The 18,681-nt window shown below is 40.7% G+C and overlaps 3 protein-coding genes across 5 annotated transcripts in view; 2 read left to right on the top strand and 1 right to left on the bottom strand.

Annotated features, from left to right (window-relative positions):
* The window catches only part of LOC145440598 (protein LKAAEAR1-like), a 245,280-nt gene that overhangs the window by 150,703 nt on the left and 75,896 nt on the right, over window positions 1-18,681 (top strand). The window lies entirely within an intron of this gene.
* The window catches only part of LOC145440592 (uncharacterized), a 233,858-nt gene that overhangs the window by 204,005 nt on the left and 11,172 nt on the right, over window positions 1-18,681 (top strand). The window lies entirely within an intron of this gene.
* LOC145440591 (uncharacterized) lies at window positions 1,849-17,104 on the bottom strand. Of its 2 annotated transcripts, XM_080318245.1 has the most exons (5): window positions 16,470-17,104; window positions 9,067-9,211; window positions 5,891-6,000; window positions 5,726-5,826; window positions 1,991-2,257 (listed from the first exon to the last, which is right to left on the bottom strand). In XM_080318245.1, the coding sequence occupies exons 1-5, from the start codon at window positions 16,719-16,721 to the stop codon at window positions 2,230-2,232; spliced, it is 636 nt and encodes a 211-aa protein (XP_080174371.1). In that variant the 5' UTR covers window positions 16,722-17,104; the 3' UTR covers window positions 1,991-2,229. The 2 variants fall into 2 exon arrangements, with proteins under 2 accessions (XP_080174370.1, XP_080174371.1); XM_080318244.1 differs by lacking the exon at window positions 5,726-5,826 and having other exon boundaries at window positions 1,849-2,257; window positions 16,470-17,088.

Raw genomic sequence — 18,681 nt, 5'->3', positions numbered from 1 at the left:
GAGGTTGCGTATTCTATTCTCGATTTTTAGGCTGATCATTATAGACTGAAGCAGATCTTCGTATGTGTTAGCGATACGTACGCCTTTTCGGATGCATATTTAACTCTAGCAAAATTCAAAGATGTCATGTCTCGTACTACGAGAAGGCAAATTGACTTGAGTTGTGACTTGACTCGTGACTTGACTTGAATTGGGACGATTGACTCGAGTCACCTCCAAAAATCGAGTGAGTTGACTTGGCTCGAGTGACCTTCTAAAATCGATTGACTTGACTCGAGTCAAAATGTGCAATGACTCGAGATGACTTGTGACTCGAAGGTAGTGACTTGATCCCAACATTGCCTCACATAAGACGAACTTCAAGAATGCATGTGGACCAGAACGATACATATTTTAGCTTGGACCATCGGGTGGCTCTCCTCCATTCTAATTTCACGAATCGTTCTGGCATTTTATAATAGGTTGATGGCTGACCAAAACCTGTGATATTTATATCCCATACGTCGAAATGGTCAGCACCGAATAGCCCCTTCCTTGAAATCTGAGCCATGCAGTGGAAATGCGACCAACAGAGAAAAATAATACACCACGGCGCATCTCAATTTGAAACCGGGGTGCTACGCATTAGGGATGGTGTGAACGTGAGGTTCACGTTCGTGCTCTGTGTGTGAACCTCAGTAATTTAGAGGTTCACGTTCACAAACGAACCTTGGTAGGTTCTGCACTGTGAACCTTTTTCATCAATTACAATTTTCACTTCTTTATTACACCTTTGGTGGAAATTTGTTGCATTTTAACTGCGGGCCACCCTAAGCATATAGCGCTGGCCGCATAAAAAAATTAACATTAAACGAGCATGCACCTTGACAATCTCAAAGATTTACTTGATTTGTTACAAAAGCTTGCTCGAAATATCCAACTCTCCGTTTGAGAATAATAAAATTACCCTTAGTTGCGAGCTTGACCCGCAATCATTATCATACAACATCAAGAGAGAAATACACTGCATATATGTAGTAAGCTAATGATGCTTATTCAAACAATCAATGGAATTGATTGGTATCGTTGTCTGATGTAAAAAAATCAAGCAGGCGTACCGTGTCAATCTTGATTTCATATGTTTATTGTATCATAAAAACCAAATTCGTGCGATTGGGGTGTTGGCTTGTTTCTTATTGCTGTATAACTTATTGTTAATGGGTTAATATCGGTAGCAAGTCGCCATCGAAATGGCTGGCGAAGCAACGGAAGATATAGATTTTATGAGATTATTATGTGATTTGATTGCCCCAGTTGATACATTTAGCGACGTTTAAAACGCCAATATGTACTTCAGCGTTGTGGCATTAAGGTGCCCCAGTCGTCGCTAGGTATCGTGTACTACTGTACATTAATAAAGGCTTTCAATTCACTGAAATGTAGTGTTGGAATGAACAATATGACGTGACGTAACGTCATGAGATTCACGTTCGCGTTCAAACAGAACCTTTCTAAAAGGTTCGCGTTCGCACGAACCTGAACCTTTCAGAGGTTCACACCATCCCTACTACGCATGATTCCCAGCACTGTGTTATGTAAGCCTACAACTAGTTTTCGGCGCCTTCTCTGTTCCATATATGGTGGCATAAAAATATTCAAAATGCATTAATTTCTATGTTTGAGGATTGGGCAACAAGATATAAATAAAACTCAGATTTCGGTGGCGGTCTGAAAAGTTCAAGAACCACTGACTTAACAGGACACCGGTATCACGATTCACGCCAAATGACGACACCTGTTTTCTGGTTAAAACGTATTTAGTTGACCTAGCCCATAAACTCCAGTTTAAACATACCAATTGAATCGAAATTTTCTACTTTCGTGAAGAACTGTATTGTATAATTTGAATTGGCAGTGTCGCGTGACTAAACTTGGGGATATTGTTTTACTTGCAATAAATAATTGAACAGCACGGACGAACGTTCGATTCAGTGTATAAGCAAGCAGCTGGTGATGGCGATGAAAATCACATTCCAGTCCACGCAATACATAATATAACAGTAACAAAAATTATGATTGCAATCGATAACAATGTAACATTCATTTCCATGTACATTTTCCTGAATAGAGGGTGTCGCACTCTTTGTTCGTGCAGAAGTCCAGCGCTCCTGTTGCAATGGGGAAAGACCTCATGAGGTATTGGGTGATTCAAGAAATCGCATAGAGGAAACCAGCCTTCTTTGATATCCATCACGAGTAGCCGATCCCGTGGAGCGTCCTGGTAATGAGCAATGATATGTTACTGCCGTAGTTTGCAGTAGTAATTATTAAGTAATGTGGCTTCGTCTCTTTAGTTAGCTGTCATTATGTTGTTGGTTGAGTTCACTGGTGGTCAGTGGTCTTTGTATAGGTTTATCTGACTATTCACACGAGACCACTATTTTAAAACCTAGATTTACGGCCTACTTCATTTGCTGTACTGTCGTTCGTTTACGCCGTTATCTCAATTTATATCAACCTTCATCAAAGCAGTCTCGGTTTGCGAGGAATTTCAGTTCAATTTAAAAAGTGGCAGCGGTTTCAGGGACCGTACTCTTCAGGAAACCACAAAGCAACAGAACTCACGCAGAGAAGTGGCCTTGCAGTAAAGTGTAGCCAGAGAGTATCTAATAACTTACTATAAGCGTTGCGTTGATGCGATGCTTTCGTCGGGAACAATAAGCTACAAATGTATGCGGATTTATGATGTAAAATCTTTTTTGCCGGCTGAATGTAATGATTTTTTGCATCACTGAAGTCCAAAAGATATGCATTTATTTCGGTCCAGATTGTTTTTATAGCTAAGACCTAAAGTATCATGAGGTAGGCGGTAGGCCTATAATAATTATTTGTCTCAAGTAGTTTAGATCTGGGCTCTTCAACCATTTTCGTCGTGGTATACCCTTTTGACGTTTACTCAAAGTTCGAATTCCCCCGTTCCCATATTACACAGATTCCGAAGTAACTCTAGTCCATGGGTGTTCAACCTTTTGCTGTATACAGCCGCATTTCGATTACTTATAACATACGGACGCACCAGCGGAGAGTCGTTGTGCCCCATCTGGACAACTACCAGCCTACTCATGTTAAATTGACTATATGGGAACTTTGCGTCTGATTTCGAAGACTTTCATTGTATCGCAGTCTTGTGGTGTATTGAAATCATGAAATTGTTAGCAATAAATTGAATTCGATTACCCTCGTGGCCTCGTGGCGTTCTGTGCTATCACTGATTGCTCGAGATATAACCTTGCCCTTTCGTATAGAAGTTTCTAACTGCAGGAGCAGAACATCCCGATAGACTTTCTATATTTGCGTAAAAATCGCGAGTATAAATGTAAGGAAATGTTATAGGAATTCCGTTGGTACTTCCTATAATTTTATTTCAACACCTTGAAAGAATTTCGTCGATAATATTGGTAGTTTCATATATTACTGTCAAATATTGTCAATTCTCAACCCACGTGATAAGAGTAACAGGTAGAGCGGGCGGAGGGGTGTCTTCGAAAAATTTGGATGAATTAAATTATCCGATTCGTAAATTCAAATTGCATATTGACGGCCGCCAACACACGCATAATTATTGTTTTACGGCATCATGTCTCGCCTTGATCGCAATAAGGATGAGCGAGACTGCAATATACAGGAAATAAGAATAGTAATCGGGACTCGGCGTTACCGCACCATCATCTAACACAGTGGTTCTCATACTAAACCCCTGAGACCCAGCTAGCTACGCCCCTGCATTTATGTACACTGCCCTATTTAGAAGCATCTCGCAGGAAGTACCATTTCAATATTTCTGAGCTATCGCAGCGTTTTTCTAGAAAATCAGTATAGACAGATATTGCAAGCTGAACACATGTTAACTCCATTCTGTTCTACTCCATTACCAATAAGGTCATTGCCAACGCCTAAATCATGAGAAACATTCACATTCGCTTATGACATCACAAGAGAAAAAAATTTTACAAGCTGCGAACAATCGATAGAAACATTTTACGATATTGCAAAACCGGTCCATTGTAATGCGGATCTGGTACATCCTAGTACTAGGCTTACCATATTTTGTAAATCTAAAAAGAGGACACTTTTTCAGAAATTCCAGACTTGCAAAACCGGACGAGGACGTATGGTAAGCCTACCCAGTACACCCCACTCCAAGACCTTTAATCGTTATGGTACGCCCTAGGGCAGGGGTGGGCAAACTTTTGAGCTCGCGGGCCGCATTCAACATCTGAATCCATTCGTGGGCCGCACTATATAAAATTGGGATTATATAGTATTGGTATTTGATTATATAGTGAAGAAATGGAGATGCTTATTTAAAACAAACCAAGCATTGCTTTGATGATATCGTACATGGGGCAGAAACAATGGCGAGATTTCATAGGCTGGTCGACCTTAGTAACCAATTTGTCAAAACTATAGAGATGAAAGTCGGTGGTCCCGATTCCTAGAAGAGGGTTGAATTTTAAAGATTTGCTAATTCCACTTTTGGTTCAGTTCCAGGACACACAATGCTAACAGCATCATAACCATGTTAGCTTCAAACACGCTTCTACTGTGTACATACAGATCAAATATAAATACCCTAATTCTACGCATGCACAGATCGAATCTACCTAAGACAAGCGTGAATCGTTTTCTACAAGCATATCACTGAAATAATTAAAACTGGAGTGGCCAATCTGAAATCGCACCCGTGATGCGAATTATGTCAATCTCGTTTAGGATTTCTGTGATGCTTAGCAGTTGAAACCTTTCAAACTGCGTGGGCTTTAATATACGGCTGTAGTGCCAGACATTATACATAAAAACAATATAGGAAGTTACCTTAGAACAGTGGTTCTCAAGCTATTTAAGACACGGCCTCCTTATGATGGTGACGGATTTTGAGTCTCCCTTATCGTCATAACACAAAACGCAACCAGGATGCTAGCAAACCCAACGGGTATTTTGATGGCATGGAAGGTTACGACCGTGGATGAGTGATTTTTAGATATGAAATTCAGACTAAATACTGAGTTATCATTCTGAATCGGACGTCAATCGCGCGAAGCGTAAAATAAATTTCAGTTGATCTTAACTACGCGCCCCCTTCAGATGCTTCCACGCCCTCAAGGGGGTGCGCCCCCAGTTTGAGAACCACTTCCTAAAATTATCATGTTGAAATATACCAAGAAAAAGTTTAATCAAGTCCCTGCAATTAATTCGATGTTTAGTACGCATTCCAACAATATTTGTAAAAAGTTTCCTTAGACTCTCGCGGGCCGCACAGAACGGTGTTGCGGGCCGCATGCGGCCCGCGGGCCGTAGTTTGCCCACCCCTGCCCTAGGGTATGGGTGTCAAACATACGGCCAGCGAAGACATTATGAGTAGATTGAAAAAGGCTTATAGTATAGGGATGCCATACGTCCGGAATTCCCGAGCGAGCGATTTGAAGGTTTGAATGTGGCTAGCGACGCAATTTGAGTTTGACACCACTGGGGTGTCGAGGTGTACGTTATACCCGGTTGAATAGCCCTGGTTTAGATTATGGCAAATGGCAGGCAATGACGCATTCATCGAAATTGAAAATTATTCAGTTTTTTTTTCGATTGCACTTAAAAGGAAGATTCCACTGATACTGTGAAATTATTGCAACTAACATTCAATGCTCAAAACTGGAATTGGTGATAATAATCGAATGACAGTAAATTTCACCGCATTGAATTGACATTTATCGACATCTCGTTTGTTGGTATCAGGTGAAGAGCGTTCGCGCACTCGAAATTCCGGAAAAGTTGAATTCCAAAGTTCATTTTCTTAAATAATCTCCACGAGAGTATAGAAGTCAGTTGATATGTAAAGGACAATATATTGCCTCACCTCTAATAATCCCCTGTTGTGTTTTCTATAGACCTCCCTTAGCTTGTCGTCGGCAACTTCTTGGTATATCTGGGTGTATGATGATGGCAACGTATGGAAGAATGTCCTTTCTAAATACAAGCAAAGTATGGATACCTGGATTCTTCTGGGAAATACACCACACGTAAAGAGACTCTGAGCAAGCAAGTAAAAGTCTCGCGTGTCGTCATGACTAGAGGCTGACCGATTTCGGACTTTTGAGCCGATACCGATAAAAAGCGATAACTATAGCACCTTCAACTCTGATATATTCAGTCGATATTCAATAGATATAGCATATGATGCTAAGGGCTCATCTGCAAAATTTCAGAGCGTTTAATTGAACAGCTTTACAACCTCTGCTATACGTGGTCATGAAATAAACTTGACCAGCTACATCTGGACACCTGTAAGGTAGCCTATAAGAAATATAAACATCAATGTTCCCAGCATACCAGCCGCAGAATTACCGTACACTTCTCTGACGCCCTACCACAATATTGTGACGTCACGAATATTCCCACCATTTATTTACCTCTAGTTATAGATTACTAACCTAGGTTAGTAATCTATACTATAATGACCGATATTGGTCTCTTTTAACTTGCGACATCGTCTCGATATGATCGGCGTACCGATTACACCGGTCTACACGATTTTTGCACCCGGATTCCTTTGGTTAATTTTACCTAATTTGGAACCGCTGAATACGAATCTGGCGTTATATTTGTTCTATCACGTGACGTTTGGCAGATAATATCTATGTCGGTTTTTACTAATTTTTCGGGGTGGTCAAGTAGATTCATTCTACTTTCAGTACTTACTGAAGTTGACAAGTTTTCAGAGTACTTCCACTTCTACACTTCTAAAGTAGTTTAAGTAAAAGACTGCACCACTCTCTTGACTTACATGAGTTACATGATTTAGTGACACAACCCCTAAAGCACGTTAACTGGATATGTTTTCGAAGATTCTACCAACGGGTAATGTCGTTATAGGCATTTTACGTTAGCCGAGAAGATGCATCATGCGATTCTGCACGTAGCCATCTCCGACTAACAGTTGAAAGTATGTGACCACCCTCTCCCCGATCAAATATACTTAGATATTTACTGATTTTAGTAATCCTAGGACCGTTCATTTCGTCTTCCATTTGAAGTAGTTTTGACATGCCTTAGAAATTACTATTTCTACTTGTAATTGAGTAGAAATATAAGGCTACTTGAGTAGCAACGCCGATCACTTAGATGAACTCTGGTTCATACTAAAACAGAGGTTGTCAACCTTTTTTTAGACACGGCCCCCTTTTTGATAGTGCAAAATCTACTCGGGTTTGAGGGCATGGAAGGCTATGAGTGTGGATGAGAGAATTATGAATATGAAATTGGGTCTGTATATGGAGAAACACGCGTGAACTGGAGGTAAATCGCGCGAACCGCACAAATTCTTTTCAGTTGACCGCTTCTTCGCGCCCCCTTCAATGCTTTCACGCCGCCCAAGGGGGGCGCGCCCCCAGGTTGAGAACCACTGTACTAAAATATTACGGCAAATCAGAAACCACCAAAAATTTGAAGCTTCTCATATTCATAAATGGCGTTTAATCACGCAAAACACAAACAAAAAGGCTCGAAACCATTTGAAAACATCACCAGAAATTACTGAATGCTCATCTCTGGCTCTGTTCCAGCATAGAACACATGGTATTTGGTGCAAGCCACAGATCGTCCTATGTCGAGACGGATCGACTGTCCTAGAACCGATGCATATTTATTTATATTGTGAACTAACACGTCACTTCAGGTTTCGAGTTGAGCTGTTAGTAAGCAGTCTCGATTTATCTGGTTGTCTATAATAGACAATGCAAAATAGGCTCTTTATCTCATGGCAATAAACCAAAAGAAAAACAATTCAGAAACAGCTTTCCTCGATTCCGATAAAATGCGACTGTACATGGAAATTGGAGAAGAATTAACATGATAAGTACAGGCGGAGATTAATGATGATGAATTATTTCATGGGTATTTCAAGGTTTCATGATAAGTACTTTTTTCCTTGGAAAACAAGACAGCCTGTGTATTTTAATCACATATTTGGGTAATGCGCCGGAGTGAACAACTCTCTTCTACGTACCAACAATATGATGTTTATTGTTTGCAAACTTTTACGTTTTACGAAAGGGCAGTGTGCTGTCACAAAACGCATTGGCCGATTAAGTCTGCAGCACAGATGTATGGATAACGTATAGCCTACGTTATAGGGAGCTAAATTAAGTACGGAGCTAGTGATCACGATCTTTAAATGAAGAGCGGTATATAAAGAAGATAACTGCTACTGACTAAAAATGATTAGTTTCACATACAATTTTATTGGTCGAAAGAAGGTCGTGATTGAAAGAAGATAGAGAACCTCAGGTTTCAACTTTACTGAAAACTCGGTTGTTCTGTACTACAAGAACCCAGGTTTCATCAGTAGAGATGATTTCAATAACAATATTTGATCTGTTGCTGTTGTACGTTCACCGTAATGTCACTAACAAAAGCCGAAATTTGATTGATTTATGAAAATGAAAAAAATACATACCGAAAAAATCTGACGAGATAAAGAAATTCTGAGCACAGAATCGGATTCAGCATCCTGAAATTAACCTACATCAATCATTATAATTTTTGTGGCGAAAGTTTTTTGAAATTTGTAGACCAGTGTAATTTTATGGGTCGTAAAGAGCTTCTGATTGAACGAAGATGGATAATTACTGGATTCAAATTTACCTAAAACTCACCCATTCTGTACTACAACAACCCAGATTTCATGAGAGATGATTTCAAAGACGATGTTTGATCTGTTGCTGTTGTACGTTAACCGTAATGTCATTAAAGAAAGCCGAAATTTGATTAATTTCTAACAATGAGAAAAATTCCTGTCGTACAAATCACGGTGGTCTTCGCCGAATCGTAACATATACTGAGAACGGACACCGATTGTTTTCAAAACGGGTTAATATATGACAAATCCATGGTATATTGATATAGACATCTTTGGTTTTTCTTTCGGTAGGGACTGGTGACTTTCTGTGTTCAATTTCTTGTGTTCATTTCAGTGTAAGTACGATTGTACCTACGTACAATGTAGGCCTACGCCATGAAATTGGAATTCCCTACCTTCTAAGTGGTAAAATTGTATACATTTCCGAGCGGTGGGAGAAAACAGAGCCAGTGGCATCCCTAAATCGCCAGTATTACGTTTGTTCCAATGTCTTTTCCAACTCTTCAACCAGTCATCTTCATCCCGTAGCATCATGATGAGCTGAAATGTACGAGACGCTCACCTTGGGAGATAATGCTATTTGTATCGATTCTGCGATTTCGCGCACTGCATTGATGTAGGGTTACTATACGTCCTCCTTTTTCAGGTTTTGTATTGTATTGTATTGATAGGCCTAACACAGTGGGGCTTATCGCCTTTCTAGGCCTTGTGCCCCACGACATTAATTTCATAAAGTTCATTGGTCTTTGCTTTTATTGTTTTGTTGGGAACGTCTTTATCATTCTCTCTCGCAGCCATCTTCATTGTCTCTCACTCCCATGCGTCCCCATCGAGGTCTCTGCTGCCGACTTATAGCACAGCTCACTGTCAGTCAGGACTTTTCAATGCACTAACGTAGTAGTGAGGTCAGCGATGAGGAGCACAGAGAAACTTCCGACATGTAGACGTTGGTCAGAACCGTGATTCTAACCAGCGACCATTAGTGTCGTGACTACAGTATTTAACCAACTGGGCCACTCGCTTCCCGTTTTTCAGGTTTTAGAAAATGCCTCCCGAGGACGCCCAAATATCCTCCTTTTTGATATTTTGTCCTCTTTTCTTCAGAATTTTGGTCAAATTTACTGTAAAAGTGGAGTGAGATACCGTAAATCAGCACCGAACTAAAGCTCCGTCGGGCATTTTTTTAGTCAACCACCTGTCAACGTGAAGGAAAAATCTGTTGGGCGCTGGGCGAGAAAGTTGAACTTGACGAAGTGATGAAAATTTACCATTTCCTCAAGATTTTTCTCCGGAATTCTGGGTTTGAATATTTTGAAAAAGTGTCCGCCTTCTCCGACTCCAAAATATGGTAACCCTACATTGATGACTCGGTGTCGGTTGGTGACTTGATTCTTATTATCACACTAGCACTGTTCGCACACACATTATCTACAATTGAAGGTAGGTATGGATCAGGGGCGGGCAACATACGGTCCGTGGAAACTGGACAGTTTTCCGTCAAACATGATAATGTGGCCCGCGGCCTCAGTCCGCCAAGATTCCCCACTACTTTCTTCGTCAAAATTTAGTGACTGCATGTTATTATATACGTGTGCGCGCAGCGTGTGGGTGCAGAGCTTACGCGTAAGTTCGTCGAAGCGACAAGACTTGCATTATCGGCATTTACCGTGTACTCAACCCTAATGAATTGATATCTTGGTAAATTTGGGGTACCGGGCTTATCGAACGCCTTGAAATGTTAACGAAGGATTGCACCATAGTGTCCTATATGGTGTCGACACAAGCAAATCGCACGGTTCAATGAAATTGTATCACGTCACAGTTTCCATTTGGCTACAGGCAATTTGACGGTGATTTTTGACCGACTTGCCGAGCATCAAATTTGATAAAACGGGTATCAATCGAAAGCTGCCGCCGTACTGATTACGAAAATATAAATTTTATTCCGCTCGCGGCCCTGGAACCCCCACAATCAGCCTCTAATTTTTCATTGTTATGGAGATTGGCATTGGGACGCAACAATGCTGTCTGGCGAAACGACAGACGCAACAATACTGTCTGGCTCCCTTTTTCTCGAGCACCTGTCTCGTTTCGCTAGACAGCATTGTTGCGTCCCAATGCCAATCTCCATAACAATGAAAAATTAGAGGCTGATTGTGGGGGTTCCAGGGCCGCGAGCGGAATAAAATTTATATTTTCGTAATCAGTACGGCGGCAGCTTTCGATTGATACCCGTTTTATCAAATTTGATGCTCGGCAAGTCGGTCAAAAATCACCGTCAAATTGCCTGTAGCCAAATGGAAACTGTGACGTGATACAATTTCATTGAACCGTGCGATTTGCTTGTGTCGACACCATATAGGACACTATGATTGCACAATAGTGTCCTATATGGTGTGCACACAAGCAAATCTCACGGCTCAGTGAAATTGGCTACGTCACACTTTCCATTTGGCTAAAGGCAATTTAACGGGAATTTTTAAACGGCTTGCCAAGCATTCATTTTGATAAAACTGGTATCAATCGAAAGCTACCGAGGTACTGATTGTGCAAATATAAAATTTATTCTGCTCGTGGCACTGGAACCCCCCCAAAATCAGCCCGAATGTGGCATTGTAAGGTAACGGGGTTTGGTGTTTGGAGTCGTCTGAGCAGCTCAAGAGCAAGTGCGCACGACAGCGAGAGACGTGAGAGTGCGAATGCTCAATCGATTACGCAACAATGGCCAATACGCTTGTGGTTTGCGCTGCTCTCACTTGCTCCCAGACGTCATGGTTGCTTCACAATACCAAACTCAATGCACGAGCAGAATAAAATATATATTTGCACAAATGCACAATCAGTACCGCGGTAGCTTTCGCTTGATACCGGTGTTATCAAATTTTGGGCTCGGCAAGCCGGTCACTATAGGACACCATGATTGCACCGTGTGGTAATTGATCAGAGAGAAGCAGACGGGGCGGCGGCGGCGCCTGTATGACTATGCTGTTCTCAAATCCACATTGTCTTCGTCATTATCAGCGAGAAATAGCATCGAAGTGAAATTGCTGTCGTTGAAATACATTCATTAAATACGATTTATTCCGTGTATATGTGTGTAAATTGGCGAATATTGTATAGATTCAGCAATCCGGTCCGCCACGTACTTATTATTCCTATATCCGGCCCGCCCCTGGTATGGATGGACAATAGCGTTCGATTAATACCAGTAATTATAAACTCTGAGTTCGTTATGTTGAAATGTGCTGTTTCAGGCGAGGCTTAGCTCTGTTCCCGTGCAAATTGCGTGATTCAAGGTGTCAAATTATCAATAACTAATCCACGGATAGATGCGCAACACGTGTTTCACGGTCAAGTGTTTCGATGATCGGCAGATTTGTTGTCGCTTCATAGCATGAAACGGCACCGAAATTGCTAATCACATAGATCACGACTCGAGCGCTCAAATTGAGTAAAGTTGAAATTATTTGAAAGCTACAGTCGCGCTGATTCTTACAATATACATTAAACTTTCATCAAGGCAATGGAACCACCCCGAAATAGCCTTCAAAATCTGAAAATCGGCATTGTTCTGAACGATCGCAACCACGCATGGACCGTTGTTATGGTCATGGTGCTGCGTCGTTGCGATTGCTTAGAGAACAATGAAACAAATCACTTGACCGTGAATCACGTGTTGCGTATCTATCCGTAGGTTAGTTATATATAGTCAAATTTTACAAATTGGTCTATTGGTCATTCATGAATATCGATAAAAAATACCAATAATAAGTGATGGTTTTCGCAATTTTCTATGACTTTAAAACAGGGCCGGCCAACCCGTGGCCCGCGGGCAACATGTGGCCCGCGAGAAGGTTTTGAGTGGCCCGCGAGGTACTTTCCGAAATTCGTAATATAATACAAAATGGATTGCACAGATTGTGAACTTGCAAGGCCAATCAAAAATTTGATTAGTCTTGCCGCAACACTTGAGATGTGATGAACAAAATATCAGTTCCGACGCATTGGCAGATCCATGAGCTTGTCACATTTTGGTAGATCTTCGTACACTACAATAAAGCAGAATAATTTGAGATAGATTTATCAAAAGTAAAAGTTTTCTTCCCGTTTCGCGCAACATGTTGTCACTAGATTTCTTGCTTTAAATATTGTTACCCCGGGGCCTACGATAACTTACGGCCTTATATTGCGCATTCCACTTGCAACATCGGGGAGGCCGACGTTCGCAAACATACATCAGCGATTGCTTACGATTTCGTTTCTCACAAGCAGATCCCTCCTTTAAGATAAGTCTAGCAAAGCCGTATAACAGACGAAATTAGTACATTCCCAAAGTTACAGTTGACCGCGTCCAAGATACAGTTATCCAGTATATCCCCTTATCCACTAATCACACAAATAGGCTGTATAGCGGTAAGGAATATACTTGCTAAAGTATTTTAATGCATAGTAAAATCAATTACAGCGTGTAAAGAATAAATTGAAGTTGCTCAACTGCCGCTTTTAAAAGCCCTTCATAACATCTTTTCTCATAGAGGCATTAACTAACTTCTGCTTGTTATTGTAATATCTGTTCACAATGATTCTGTTCGCCAATTTTGAATCTCGCTCTTGATGACTACAACAGGCAAAGCTTATGAGCCCCCCAAAACGTTGCAAAACATATTCGGCAGCTTCTATCACTGAGACTTGAGGATGAGAGCAGATGATTGTATCAGAACCATCCAGGATTGACAAACTGGATGCAACAAACTTAGCGAGTGGTTCTGAAGGGGCAAGCAATCCCCCACGAGAGAGTAAGTCGAAATAGAATGAATTAGTGTCACCGGATTCTTCAACAATTACCCATTCGTGAAAATGAAAGAACGCCTAATGTATCAGATTCAGTCTAATTATATTGGCGATTACGAGACAAAGTGTCGTTCGACATATGCGACCTTGCGTTTGCGCTAGCAGGAAGACCGACGACGATGAAACCTATATAGGCACAAAATGATTGATGCATGTTAGTCGAAGCTTTCGGTATCGATATGTCAAGGCGACGAATAGTCTAGTCCTTGCAAACTGCGCCCAACGATATAGGCTACAGCTGGCTCGCAACATAGTAAAGTGACAATATTATTGACCTATGAACTTCGAAAAATTTTAGCGCTTCGCGCGGCTAGTGGCCCGCGTAATAGTTCGTCAATCGAATGTGGCCCTTTGGCCAAAAAGGTTGGCCAGCCCTGCTTTAAAAGAACGCCATTCCCTTTCACTTTCTCAGTTAGGCCTACCATGTAAATGACGGATATTGTTCCGATTATATCGTTTGTATATTTTCAAGGTGACCGAAGTCGCGATGATATTTATTGCATTTCATTGTCATGAATTTGTGCGGAATAAAATATTTCAAACTAAAAAATGTCAATCATTGGACTGGAATTGAGAATCGTGAATGGATTAATTACGCTAGAAACATGATTCTGCGAGCGCGAAACGGCGGCGGCAGGGACACGCCCTTAACCAATGGGCCAATAGTACTAGTGGGCGTGACAGTGAACTCCGAGGAACCACAACAAGCTGGCAATGAACACATCGCGGCAGAATGAAGTAGGCCTACCTGAGTTATTCAGTCATGAATCGAGTAATAAGCTTTCCACTTCTAAATTCGTATTATCGGAATTAAAACTCTATTCATATTCGAGTAGGCTGCTTGAATCATTGCGCCCAGCCCCAGTCATGAAATGAACGTTTTCTTGCTCTCTCCTGTTCCAGCAAGTGTAAATACCATGTACCGAATTAATCTGATGTGGGAAGTTCAAGTTACAAGTATGTACCTTCTATGTCAGTACAAAGTATAACGCCAGTTCTAAGTTGCTTAGAAGATAATCTGGTGGTTTTTACCATACCCATTTCATAGTGTCGGAGGTTTATCTGGGCTCCTCATCGCCGATCCCGCTGTACATACAGCGCCTTGAAAAGCCTAGAGCAGTGGTTCCCAAACGGTGGGGAATTCCCCACTGGCAGGGAATTCAATGGTTTCTGGTGGGGAATAGACACATTTGTTCAAAATTATATAGAGGTCAGTCTACATATTCACAGAGACGCATGCGCAATTACCGTTACCAGTTAAATGCTCTGGAATACATGTATCGAAAATTATATTGCGTGTTGTTCACAAAACCTCATTTTTAACTCTGGATGGCCAATGATGGCGTCACAAACGCGTCCGGAACGACTAGTTTGACGTGAAATAACGCTTTCGCAAAATTTTGAGCGTTACTGGTATCGGTTAACAATACGTTTTATGTTGCAGTTATTCGCGATTGCCTTGCGTGCTGGCATGGCTGTGTGTCTTGTGTAGTTAAACCAGCAAATAGCTGCTCTGTGATGACAAAAGTGCTGGGTAGTGGGGAACAGGACCGTAACTGCCGCACCCCCCCCCCCCCCCCCCTCGCGATTTGTTATTGCCGAATATCTGATTATTGGGTACATTTCCCCACGAAAATACGTATAATTTATAGAAATGGTGACTTTGCCGTCGGCCATTACTGCACCACGACGCACCAAGGCATATGAAGTTATACGCCATGTAACATGCAACTCCGAGAAGTGTGCCAAAACGATTAGCAGCGAGAAGACCGAGGCCGAGATGGAATGCCCTTGTGGTGACCCAAAACTTCGATGTATATGCAATATATGCATATATGTTTTAATTGGCTAAATTGCTGACGCCGAATGTTCCTGTCCTGGCGATCTGAACCCCACACGACAAATGCCATCCCGCAGGGAAAAATTTACCAGTAAAGCGATACCAATTTGAAATCGTGTGTGCCTTTTAGTTTTGGCGATTTCCATATCTTTTGACATAGCATATATAGGAGATCACGAAATAGCACAATGTAACGAAGTCAATGTACCAAACCAACGGGTCTGTCAAAAGATGTTCAATTGTTATTTAGGATCCTACCTTTTCCAACACACCTCACTCAACTCTACCGGCAAATCTGATTACGTGAGCAGGGCGGGGATAAAAAATTGAGAGCAAAATAAATGCAATTCCCGATCATATTGGCTGATTCAAACACGAATTATATAAATTTTTCGCGCTTCGCGCGTTCAGTCGAAATATGGTGACGCACTAAACAGTAGACCTCATGTAGCTGATAAGTTGCAGGAAAAAGCGTGCAAGCTCAGCGGGACTGAGGTGGTTCTGGGGGCCCACGACGAACGTTTTTTTGGTGGGGATGACAAAGTGCTGTTACGGTCCTGGTGGGGAATGAAGGCTCGGAATAAATCTGAAGTGGGGAATGAAGACAAAAAGGTTGGGAACCACTGGCCTAGAGGAAGAGAGAGCCGAACTCTAGAAAGATGGCAGCAAAAGACCAAGTTCAAGGAGCAAAAAGCTAAAGACATCTGACATTACTGAAATTAATGTACCGGGCGCAAATGACCTTGTAGGCGATAACCGCCAATGTTGTGTAAATAAAACAAACAAACAAACATTACACTTTATGGCGATGCTATGGGTCGAATACGACTTGGCAGATATGTTATTTCCATGAATGTACATGTACATTGTACGTAGATTTGTACTACATGTTCGTATGCTGCAATACTACAAGGTTTCAAGGCTTCGTAGAGTAAAATTGTATCGACACTATAATTATAGTTAATAACTAACTCTTAGTAGCATGTAGCGTATCTTTTCAGTACTCGAAAAATACCAACTTTAACCGCTCGACACAAAACACTAAAATTAACAGTCGGTTGAGCCCTCATACTCATTGAGCATTATTTTATTCGTAGAAGCCCATACCTTTAAATCAGAGAATGCCTCCATAAAATCTCGCCAGTACATGTTCGCCGGCATATCGCTCGCGACATCAATCCCATGATATATGATCTTCAAGTCATTCAAAGTCCCTTCACCGCGCATGTACTTCTTCCATCGTTCAAAGTTTGTTATATTAGTGGTCCAGTAATCGGCTACTTTATATCCCAGGATTTCCAGAGCTTTTTCCACTGATTTCGTTCCCGTTTTACAGAACGACGCGATTAATATTTTCATGCCTCGAAAGAATGTCCTGTTGGATTGATCACGGTACAAACAGCAGTTGAATAAATCGTTACCAATGAATTCAGTATGTTGAACTCGTCACTCAGCGACCATTAATTCCTTACCGTAACCTTGCTCAAACCTCTAACCCGGATCTACTAATCCATACATACCACGCGAACATACCGAATTCAACATGATGACAACGTTCTTTCTAAATATCTACTCGTTGATGACGATTACCCCTGCCGAGTGACAATTAAAAATATTAGGGTACAATATATTTTAACATGAATCCATTATTCAGTCGTATATTAAGGTTCTTTACCTCCAAAAGTATCTTCAAATTCAACATTCTCAATTCATGAATTGTTCACAATATACTTAACAATTCAAGCTCATCTTGAGTGAAATATTCATTTTCAGATTTATTAATAAAATATTGATGCATTGCTTTCACAATAATAGAATAGTATATTCATGCTGAAATAAACCCCAATATTTTCGGCTGATATTCGTCAGGGGTAATCGTCTGCAACTCATAATAATAATAGTCGTTACATGCCTGTTAGCAAAGTCAGCATGCCGAATTCAGTGCCAGTGGTTACTCAATAAATGCCTGATGACAATACCCAGTAACTAGCATAGAATTCAAACTATGCGTAGACCGTTCGCCTCTACTCCTGACAGCATAAACCGCAAGCAAGCCAACGTTGTGGTTACCTACTATCTGAAACATGCTCCTAAAAGCACTAGCATGAATATGGTCGCCTGCGTCGTCCAATAGAGCGGTTTATTGTGAGGTACTTGGACGATTCGACATCGCTATGCTACATGCGAATCGCGTACATGTTTCAGTCTTATTTGATTCGGTCTACCAGTCAAGCATCATATTTCGACAATATCGTTCGAGTAAAATGCCCTCAAGCCATCGAGCGTTCGCCCCTGTGATTTTAAACAACATTCGGAATAATTTAGTAATGTTGTTAACGATAGATTCATTTTATTTGTATGATATACACTGCAACGAAACTTGGACGTGCATCGACTTATCCGGATTCATGACAATGCAACCGGACGCTGTGTAGCTGTAATTCTAATTCTAATATAACTTATATAAAAACTGCATGCGTAGCTATAATATAATTATGATCTAGTTCGGATAGAAATAGTGTAGGTATAATTCTAATTCTAATATAATTTGGATAAAAACTGCGTAGCTATAATATAATTATGATCTAGTTCGGATAGAAACAGTGTAGCTATATTTCTAATTTTAATTTAATTTGGATAAAAACTGTGTAGCAATAATATAATTCTATTCTATTTTGGATAAAAACTGTCTAGTGTCAATTCTAATTCTAGAATTATTTTGATCTATAATATAATTCTGTTCTATTTTAGATAAAAACTGTGTAGCCACCTGTTGCCATACGCTGCACTGTTGCTATGTTCTGACTCCGTTGATGTTATTTATAAATTCGACATGGTTGCGTCATTATTCTCCATTTGGTTTTGAATTCAACTCTGTTTTATTTTCCTTTATCGTGCCGGTAGCTCTTGATAAGTTGCATGCGATCAGTTTCTTCGGGTGGTATTCGAGTTTCGTCAAGTTTTTTCGAGTTTCACGAAACGTTTTTCGTGAACGTACTTTTGAAAGCAGTAAACAAAACTATGTAACTAAAACTCTAGCTCTATTCTAATTTGGGAAAATACTGTGTGGTTATCATTCTAATTCTATTCTAATTTGGACAAATACTGTGGAGCTATAATTGTAGTTCTATTCTAATTTTGGGAAATACTGTGTAGTTATTATTCTAATTCTATTCTAATTTGGATAAATGCTGTGGAGCCATAATACTAATTATATTTTGATTCGGAAAATACTGCTTCGCTATAATTGTAATCCCGTTCTAATTTATAAAGATACTGTGTTGCTATAATTCAAATTCTAATCTAATTTAGATAAGAA

This window comes from Botryllus schlosseri, chromosome 6, assembly GCF_051294905.1.
Source record: "Botryllus schlosseri isolate E-star chromosome 6, Bs_hap1, whole genome shotgun sequence".
In the NCBI taxonomy this organism is placed as follows: domain Eukaryota; kingdom Metazoa; phylum Chordata; class Ascidiacea; order Stolidobranchia; family Styelidae; genus Botryllus; species Botryllus schlosseri.
Note: the sequence above shows the minus strand (reverse complement) of the source record. Positions and strands in the feature narration are given on the sequence as shown.

Bases quoted from the DNA above. Each gene is read 5' to 3' on its own strand.
- LOC145440591 (XM_080318244.1), bottom strand. From the start codon at position 16,721: ATGAAAATATTAATCGCGTCGTTCTGTAAAACGGGAACGAAATCAGTG. The intron at 9,212-16,469 runs GTATGGGCTTCT...CGTACATTTCAG, and splicing joins AGGCATTCTCTGATTTAAAG to CTCATCATGATGCTACGGGA. The intron at 6,001-9,066 runs GTAGGGAATTCC...GCTTGTATTTAG, and splicing joins ACAATTTTACCACTTAGAAG to AAAGGACATTCTTCCATACG.